Source organism: Branchiostoma floridae, chromosome 19 (genome assembly GCF_000003815.2).
Source record: "Branchiostoma floridae strain S238N-H82 chromosome 19, Bfl_VNyyK, whole genome shotgun sequence".
NCBI lineage: Eukaryota > Metazoa > Chordata > Leptocardii > Amphioxiformes > Branchiostomatidae > Branchiostoma > Branchiostoma floridae.
Genome location: NC_049997.1, coordinates 5,673,269 through 5,683,731, shown reverse-complemented (window position 1 = coordinate 5,683,731; position 10,463 = coordinate 5,673,269). Strand labels below are relative to the sequence as shown.

At 40.3% G+C, this 10,463-nt stretch overlaps 1 protein-coding gene across 1 annotated transcript in view; it reads right to left on the bottom strand.

Moving 5' to 3' along the window:
• Positions 1–10,463, bottom strand: part of LOC118407122 (potassium voltage-gated channel subfamily KQT member 1-like) — a 158,033-nt gene that overhangs the window by 98,876 nt on the left and 48,694 nt on the right. The window contains exons 4-5 of the mRNA XM_035807542.1: positions 6,060–6,138; positions 4,005–4,101 (exon numbers count right to left, since the gene is read on the bottom strand). Of these exons, the coding sequence (XP_035663435.1) occupies positions 4,005–4,101; positions 6,060–6,138 (176 nt within the window). The remainder of the gene's footprint in view (positions 1–4,004; positions 4,102–6,059; positions 6,139–10,463) is intronic.

Below are 10,463 nucleotides of genomic sequence, written 5' to 3'. Positions count from 1 at the left end.
TGAATGTCCATCAGCACCAAGGAAAGGGACAATGTTAGTGTGAATGTCTATCAGCACCAAGGAAAGAGACAGTGTTAGTGTGAATGTCTATCAGCACCGAGGAAAGGGACAGTGTTAGTGTGAATGTCTATCAGCACCAAGGAAAGGGGCAGTGTTAGTGTGAATGTCCATCAGCACCAAGGAAAGGGACAGTGTTAGTGTGAATGTCTATCAGCACCAAGGAAAGAGCAGTGTTAGTGTGAATGTCCATCAGCACCAAGGAAAGGGACAATGTTAGTGTGAATGTCTATCAGCAACAAGGAAAGGGACAGTGTTAGTGTGAATGTGTATCAGCACCAGGGAAAGGGACAGTGTTAGTGTGAATGTCTATCAGCACCAAGGAAAGGGACAGTGTTAGTGTGAATGTCTATCAGCACCAGGGAAAGGGACAGTGTTAGTGTGAATGTCTATCAGCACTAAGGAAAGGGACAGTGTTAGTGTGAATGTCTATCAGCACCAAGGAAAGAGACAGTGTTAGTGTGAATGTCTATCAGCACCAAGGAAAGAGACAGGGTTAGTGTGAATGTCTATCAGCACCAAGGAAAGGGACAGTGTAAGTGTGAATGTCCATCAGCACCAAGGAAAGGGACAGTGTTAGTGTGAATGTGTCTATCAGCACCAAGGAAAGGGACAGTGTTAGTGTGAATGTGTCTATCAGCACCAAGGAAAGGGACAGTGTTAGTGTGAATGTGTCTATCAGCACCAAGGAAAGGGACAGTGTTAGTGTGAATGTGTCTATCAGCACCAAGGAAAGGGTCAGTGTTAGTGTGAATGTGTCTATCAGCACCAAGGAAAGGGACAGTGTTAGTGTGAATGTGTCTATCAGCACCAAGGAAAGGGTCAGTGTTAGTGTGAATGTGTCTATCAGCACCAAGGAAAGGGTCAGTGTTAGTGTGAATGTGTCTATCAGCACCAAGGAAAGGGACAGTGTTAGTGTGAATGTGTCTATCAGCACCAAGGAAAGGGACAGTGTTAGTGTGAATGTCTATCAGCACCAAGGAAAGGGTCAGTGTTAGTGTGAATGTCTATCAGCACCGAGGAAAGGGTCAGTGTAAGTGTGAATGTTCATCAGCACCAGGGAAAGGGACAGTGTTAGTGTGAATGACTATCAGCACCAAGGAAAGGGTCAGTGTAAGTGTGAATGTTCATCAGCACCAAGGAAAGGAACAGTGTTAGTGTGAATGTCTATCAGCACCAAGGAAAGGTACAATGTTAGTGTGAATGTCTATCAGCACCAAGGAAAGGGCCAGTGTTAGTGTGAATGTCTATCAGCACAAAGGGAATGGACAGTGTAAGTGTGAATGTCTATCAGCACCAAGGAAAGAGCAGTGTTAGTGTGAATGTCCATCAGCACCAAGGAAAGGGACAATGTTAGTGTGAATGTCCATCAGCACCAAGGAAAGGGACAATGTTAGTGTGAATGTCTATCAGCACCAAGGAAAGAGACAGTGTTAGTGTGAATGTCTATCAGCACCGAGGAAAGGGACAGTGTTAGTGTGAATGTCTATCAGCACCAAGGAAAGGGGCAGTGTTAGTGTGAATATCCATCAGCACCAAGGAAAGGGACAGTGTTAGTGTGAATGTCTATCAGCACCAAGGAAAGAGCAGTGTTAGTGTGAATGTCCATCAGCACCAAGGAAAGGGACAATGTTAGTGTGAATGTCTATCAGCAACAAGGAAAGGGACAGTGTTAGTGTGAATGTGTATCAGCACCAGGGAAAGGGACAGTGTTAGTGTGAATGTCTATCAGCACCAAGGAAAGGGACAGTGTTAGTGTGAATGTCTATCAGCACCAGGGAAAGGGACAGTGTTAGTGTGAATGTCTATCAGCACTAAGGAAAGGGACAGTGTTAGTGTGAATGTCTATCAGCTCCAAGGAAAGGGACAGTGTTAGTGTGAATGTCTATCAGCTCCAGGGAAAGGGACAGTGTTAGTGTGAATGTCTATCAGCACCAAGGAAAGGGACAGTGTTAGTGTGAATGTCTATCAGCCAAAAAAATGTTCAACCATACTTTAAACTGTACAAAGCAGCTGTTAAGTTACAGAATTATGACCAGGGAAAGGGACAGTGTTAGTGTGAATGTCTATCAGCACCAAGGAAAGGGACAGTGTTAGTGTGAATGTCTATCAGCCAGAAAAATGTTCAACCATACTTTAAACTGTACAAAGCAGCTGTTAAGTTACAGAGTTATGACACAAATTGTAAACAATATATTGGGAACTGATACTAATGTTGTAGAATGTCAAAATCAATTCCAAAGTCAAAGAAGATGTGAAGAAATGAAAATGAAGATTTCTATACCATACTCTGTGTGTTAAGTCGTATGTTCAACCTTCCAGACCACTTGGATTTCATAATATAGGCAACTTTTTCTTACCAAACTTTTTCTTATACACACTTGCCTTTTCTCAAATGATGTCATTCATGTAACAAATATTAATATGGCCTTATGCAAAGTAACACTCATTCACTCACTATCTGGTTTAGCGTCCATTGTCCCTGTCTTGCAGGGGTTGGACCTTGAGGCAAGTCGTCTCAGTCTGATTTCTGATCTCCATCTGTCTCTGTCAAAGAGGTTGGCTTTTTGCAAGTCCAGTTTTCTTATATCTTCCTTGACACTGTCTACCCATCTCCTCATGGGGCGACCACGCGGATTCCGGTCTACTTCAGATAAGCTCATGACCTTTTGTCAGTTGTCATGGGTGATTCTTTGCACGAGTCTGTTGTAGCGAAAATGTCATGGAGGCTGTGTAAACCTAGCCTGCACCTAAGCTGTTCAGATGGCACTCTTTCTGACAGTCTTCTGGAGTATAACCACCTGATCATGGCACTGTCGCACCTATCTAGCCTTCTCAAGGCTTCCACAGACAGCAGTATGGAAGTAAACAAAATACAATGCTGTACATGATTCAGAAGTGGTACAGTCAAACCTGTTTTTGCGGTCACCTTTGCACAGTGACCACCTTGGCATTGCGGTCACTTTTTGTCAGTCCCTTGGATTTTTCCTATTGACCTAAGCATTAAGAAATAGTCTATAGCAGCTACCTGTCCAATGCGGCCACAGCCATAAGATTTCCGGTCCCATAGATACAGAAACACTGCCCACTGCGACCATACAGCGGCCGTATGTCATTTTGGCGGAAGCGGGAGGTACGAGTGCCTTGAACGTTAGAGTGTAGGTCTTTGCAAGCGAATTAACCAACATTGCGCATGGCAATATCAATTATTTTACTTTTTAGGCAGATCTGGGGTCAGCTGAGTTTTGAGACTATAGAGAGAATGTTACTTGGTGAGAGAGACTAATGAAATCATGTGTGACTTATTGCTCGTGGTCAATTGATCAGCATTTTCTCTATAGTGGCCACCTGTCTATAGTGGCCACATTTGTCCAGTGCTTTGAGTGGCCGCTATAGACAGGTTTGACTAAATAAAATACAATGCTACATTTATGAAGGTTAGACATCCAGGTAAGCAATATCCAAATACAATTCAATCTCTACAACTGGATAAAAAACGGACATTTACTTCCGGACGTTTCGAGTGTCATCCATCAACTCTTCTTCAGATACAATGCTGTACCCTATGAAGTAGCAGGGCTTGAAATTCATTTTTGGGATTAGGTGCACTGATACACCCAGCTTAAAAAATTGGGTGCACTAAAAAATTTTTGGGTGCACCACTTAAATTTAAGTGATAACCTTGAATGATAAAACTTAGTTACAAGCTATCAAATTCTTAAACAAGTACCATGACAGACATTTTTATCATCTTTCTAACTTAGATGTCAAGAATATGTTCTATACTAGTATACTTTGATATCTTTACATACATAAACCTAGAAAATATTTGGGTGCACCTTGTGCACCCACAGAAAATAATTGGGTGCACAGTTCCAATTTTGGGTGCACCTGGGTACACATGCACCAAGTATTTAGAGCCCTGAGTAGTATTTATGACATCTCACCTGTCTGTGTATGAAGACCACAGAGCCCAGGAGTCGCCACGTTCCACCCTGCCTGTCCACATGTAACATCCGCAGGATCTGGAGGAAACGGATTCCCCTGGGGTGGGGGGACACAGAGGTGGGGGTGGGGGGTTAGTACAGGTCAGTAGGGGTGTTGTTGAGAAGTTGGTTTAGTTCACTACTTCAGGGTTGGTCAAGACTTTTACAAAATCTCTATACAACAAGTGCATTAACTCTAAGGCCATACCAATTTTATTAATAATCTTTATTGCAAATTCATGCCCGAGGGCTAATTGCATACAAAGTAAAGTAGTAGTGGTATACATAAACATACTTAACAAAGAAGGGAAATGACATTCATAGATAAATCAAAAAGGAATAACGTCAAAACTAAATCTATTTCTACCTAAGCTATTTGATGGGTTTGACTTATTTGTTGCTTCTCAGATTTGCCTGTCCTTTTTTTCCATTTTCAAAAAAAAATTAAGTCCTGAGAAAAAATAATACAGGGATTGCTATCACAAACCTGTAAATATAACCAATCAGAGCCACATACACATAAGTTCGATCTAAAAACAATGCCTTTTATTCAGAACATTAGTTACTAATCAAAGAAAGGCATTCATTGTATAAAACGTGCCTTTAAACTCCTTCGGCTGTCTTTTTTGTTTTGTTATCAAAGCCGTATATCTTCACCCACAACTTTTTCAAATTTTTTCTTTAAATAATCCGAGAAGCTACAAATAAATTTGGTGGGGCCTGAACTTAATTTCACTGGCCTGAAATTTAAATGAAACATTTCTGTGCAATTTTAATCACAGTAAGGAAACCACTATACTTGTATAGTAAGAAGCACTCAAAAGTATGTAACTGGACCAATATCTACTGATATCTACCCATGGAAAAATCACACCCATGGAAAAATCACACTGGCCTGATTACACAAGTCGGTAGGACATGCACTTGTCAATCAGGAATTAAATTTGCCCTGCGTAAATAAAAATTGCTTGTGGGGCCAGAAAAAAATTTCATCCCATCCTTCCAAAAAAAATCTGTAATTCCAAACTTAAGGCTTTAACAACAAAAATCAACAATTTTGGCTCCCTAAAAAAGTAAGGAAGGAAAGAAATTGAAAACTGGAGACAATCCTAATAAGTTAACATGTAACAACCATAACCTTCTATTCCTTCAGCCAAGTTCGTGACCATGACAGAAGTTTTCTGTAAACAAAGAAGCTTTTATCTTGTGGTTGCCTTGATTGCTTTCTCTTGACAGAGGAGAGTGAAACGTCGAAGTTTGTGACCGATCTAACCTTACACTTGAAATCAATCAGGGTTTAATTTTCCTGTAGTTTCCCCGGGGAAAGCCGGAACCTTTAGAACACAAGAGATCCATTTTCTGTGCAATTCTGGCCAGACCGTTGCCTGATGATTAGCGTTCCGACAAGCCACCCACTGTCAGTGGTTCAGTGGTTTTGAGCTAATTGATCACACAGCGAGAGTAAGGCGGTGGGAGGTTGAAGGAAAGGTTATCACCTAGACAGGACATTGTGTGTGTGTCCAGTGTTAGTGTGTGTGTGTATGTTTGTGTGTGTGTGTGTTTCTGTGTGTGTGTGTGTGTGTGTGGTTTAACAGCAAGAATCTATTGATGCGTTGTTGTGACAATTGGTATGCACATTTAGTATAGTGGTGTTGTGTTGGCACAATGGCTGTGTGTGTGTTTGTGTTTGTGTCTGTCTGTCTGTGTGTGTCTCTCTCTTTGTGTGTGTGTGTGTGGTTCAACAGCAAGAATCTATCAGATGCGTTGTTGTGACATTTGGTATGCAGATTTGGTATAGTGGTGTTGTGTTGGCACAATGGCAGGGTCTTTAGCCCGGAACCAAATATAACTTGATTCATCATTCACTGCGTTCCAAGTCATTGTGCTATCAACATAACTTGAGAACACAGAGACTAGGGTCAATCAGCCAAAAACTTTGGGGAAGCCAAATTTCTTCTGTTGGAAATCACACTTCAATTCTATTCAAAAAGGAAAATTAATCATTATCGTTCTTACCTGATGGCTGAGGTTGCGAACACTTGTCCATTGGACCCCACACACAGCACTATGATAGAAGCCACCACTACAATCAGGTCTGTAGAAGTCAATAATAAAGCATGTTACAATCATATTCATGTCATACTTGTGACGCGGTAGCGGGAAAAAGGACTTTTCGCGGTGGTTTAAAGTTCGAGGTAACACCATAGACTGCAGTCTAATACCATAATAGAAAAATGTTTGTGGAAGTGGTCACCGCGAAAACCGCGAACATAAATCCACCGCAAACATTTCTGTATTTACAGTATTTCGAACGGGCCGAATACGATACGGTTGAAAATTCGAATACTGGATTCGGACGTAAGAATTGCTGTTGTTACAATCTTTTGTTCGAGGACACTACATTTTCTCAACTTCTGATGCATTTCGCATCGAAATATGTGTTTTCTCAGGTGGGTATGACATAATTAAAATACAGCACTGTGACAGTGTATTCTGCATCACCCTCGGCCCCAGCCCTCCTGCGGATCGGATTGCCCTCTGGGCGATCCTTCCCACGGTCGGGCTGGTACCTTGGGTGACACGGAATACACCGTGTTGTATTCTATATTTGTGTCACACCTGGGTTGTTATAAGGCCACACCAATTTAATTTCTTGGTTCACGGATTTTTTCATAAAAATTATGGAGCGAGAGGGCAAAATAAAAAAAAATAGAAAATTGTAAAATGGTTGGGGCAAAGGTAAATGCTAATCCAAAACAGAAAGAATAAAAAGTTTTCAGCTTGAAAAAAGTACAAAAACACTATGACTGTACAGTAACAGCACCTGTTCGTTGAAAATTACAAAAGTAGTGTCAGTTTTTATGTTTGCTACACCAGAAAGTTGGTGAATGGTTTCATTATTGGTGAAAATTTGCTGAGTGGTATTTTCATTTTTTTCCAAAATGATAGGAGCGAGCGAATCCGTGAACCAAGAAATTAGATTGTTGTGGCCTAACATTTGATTGTTGTTTCTAATCACAGCTTTTACAAATTACAGTTTTAATTTCAGTTCAGCAAACCCTATAAACATTACCCAGCAAACATTGTGATCTGTCTTGCATTACACTATGGCTCTTACAACCATCAACACAGCAAACTTCCCTTTTCAGTCCAACTGTGAAGTTAGTCCCTGGCAGACTTCAAACAATCTACAGTACTTAAAACTTTGTAGCAATGGTCAGAAGGCAGACACCTTGACCCTCTACCCAATCACCTGTTCAATGTTAAGGTCAATATTCAGTGAACGCTTGAATGCATGAATGTTTATACACAGACAAAAAACACTCTATCTACCTCGTTGCCTGAATGAAATATAGCCATGCCTTTATCTCAAGTAAGTGCAATACTTGCCTGGAGCAGACCTTACATAGTGTACTACAAAAGCCACGAAGGAGCCAGAAACAGATGAACCAAAACATTCTGCTGGAAGCCCAGAAATCAGGAACAAATTATTTGGACAACCGTGAGTTTATTCCAACACATAACACTAATGTCTAAATATCCTTTAGGTGAAAATGAACACCTGTAGATAAGAGGTACACTCTTAGGCTTTCAGGAAAGCTTCTACGGTGTATACACTCAGGCAAAGTTCTGTCTACAATATTATGGTGGTGTTCCATGCCAACAGTTTGGGTACTTTATGGCTACTACACACAGGCCATGAAGTGGTTTTGCAATTGTTATCACGTCTTGGAATACAGTAAAACCTGTATTAGCTGCCACTTTTGCATAGCATCCACCTGGCCATTGCAGTCACTATTTGTCGGTACCAGGTATTTTTCTCACCATAAGCGACCACCTCTCCAACGTGGCCACAGCCACACAATTTCAGACTTTCGAATAGTTTTCAGATTTTCTACTTTCTTGAACTGAAATGCTTCCCAAATTTTTGGGTTTTCTGGATTATTTAGTTATACCTAAAATTCATAGCTTTGCTGGGCCAAGCAGCTTTATGTTCTCCTGTCGATATTGTCTGGAAAAACTTGTGAATGGGACACTGAAGACTTATTCATCGATTTCGCTACAAAGACATCGCTGTTTTCGGCAAAGTTTCTGACGCCTCATGAGCGCTTTAAAATACGATTTTCATCTTTACTTTGTGGAAATCCGAGAAGCAACAAATAAAATTGGTGTGGCCTAAATGTACAGAAGAAGTTACACATGGAACGCTGTAATTGATAAATGACTCTGAAAGTCCGACGGAGTCCATATAACTGATTACATGTATTATAGGGCTTTTTTTGGTGGACATTATTCCAGAATGACGACCAAACTGGTATTAACCAATAATCCATGGTATTATGCCACTGGCCACAACTACGCCATTATATCTCAGTAGCGGCCAAAAATTGTATCTCAAAATAACCAGACCGCCATGAAAAAGGCTGCCTTCATGACTGGAAGCATTAAGACTGCCGTAAAAATTGTGATTTAAACTGTTTTGAAAAATGCTCTCCATTTTGAACTAATCCTATGTCTTACATGAGTCAGTCCTTTTACGCCTTTCAGACCTTGGCTTGACTAGAAATACATAGCACCTCTCTTTCTTTTTCTTCTAAACAATTCTAGCCAGCTTTGATATGGCTACACATTGAGTGACGTGGTGTTAGTAAATGGGGCCCTGTGTTCTTTCACAGTGTGAGCACTGGTTAAAGATAGCGTGGCATCGTAGACAAAACTTTGTCTACTGTATTCTAAATTGAGGCCAAAAATAGCTGTGTTTGGGACAACAATTCAACGAGTTGTCTACCTTCAGAGGAGTTGAGACAAGTCACCGTAAATCATGAAATACTTGCGGTGATTTTATGTTCACATTCGTTTCATGGTTAGCTCTTACTTCAAAGTCATCACACTGGACAAGTTCTCTAAAATTCACTTGTCCTCTTCACTTGCCCATAACTTAGATAACATTTTTCAATGTATTTTCACTTCCAGCAATGGAATTCTTTCACTATTGTCTCTATTTTTTGTGTGGACCAATGCTTTATACCATACCTGTGAAAAGTTTATGAAAATCTCACTCATTGAAAAATCTTTCTTGCCCAATTGGGCAAGTGGGGAAGGACACGCAGTTGCCCGATCGGTACTTTCATTTGCCCGGGTTAATCGGACTAGTAGACTTGTCCAACCCTGCTGTGAATATATTCTATGTTTTGAATTGCATTTAACTACAATGCTGTTATAACATCAACATTTTGCTGAGGAATTTAAGAGTGGAAAACTAAAAGAATTACGTACGGTACTATGGTCTAAAATATCATATCAAATGCAGTGCAGGTGTCTTTCTGTGGTGCCCCATTGTTTGTCTGCTTAGTTGAAATTTGAACAGCTCAATTATTTGCTAAAATGTGAAAATGATGTTTCTTTTACACAAAGTTCAGTATGGCTGCAGTACTGCCTTCCCTGCAAGGAGGCAGTACTGAATTGCACTGCAGTTGGGAGAACAATTTTCAAAACAAATGCTGACTATACATACAATGTATCTCAAAAGGTATCAAAGACCTGATCTTTGCAACATCTAAAAGGCTTTAGTTTCATTCCCTACATGTCAAAAACAAAATGTGAGCTGACAACAAAAATTACAGGTTGTTCATTCAATGAGCCTGTATACCAGTTGTAGTACTGTTACCTAGTGGAACATAGGGCAGCAAAGTTCCTTGCTGTTTCTGTAGTACATGTAGTAGTAATATGTAGTAGCATACTTGTAGTAGAAGTATATAGCAGTTAGTGGTAGTAGTATGTAGTACAGTAGTATGAAGAAGTAGTAGTAGTAGTTAGCAGTAGTATGTAGTAGTCTGTAGGACTTAGTTGAACTTGTAGTACGTAGTAAAGTATGGGTATATATTTTAAAGTATGGCCCTTCCCCTTAAATGTACTTGAGTTATGTCCTTTAATAACACAAAAATCCTGTTTTATGTTTCTAAATTGGAAAGATGGATGCAACCCAACGAAGATTGCCTGTCCATTTACAGGATTTGAACCATGGTCTCCCCGACTTACTAACCTACAGGAACCAGGAGCTCAACTGTGAAGCCACTACCAGTTGAGCTACGGGGACATCCATTAAAGATTCCAAACTGTATTCAAATTCAGCTGGCATATTGTGCTGGCTCTTTTCCAGGCCATAAACTTTATCCTTGCAAGGTTTTGCTTCCCTTAATGCAACCTTAAATAACAATGTCATCTTATACTAGTCCTCAGAGTGGTTTGACATTTAAGCTTCCTCTTCTATGCCCCCCAAATGGTACAGGTACGCTATCAATCTGTGTGTAACACATGTATAGCTACCCTTCAAATAGCTTAATGAGCTGTCATATGAAATAAATAATCATAAATGACACTATTAAATCCATTTTTATGAGCTGGTGTCTATGTGAATAT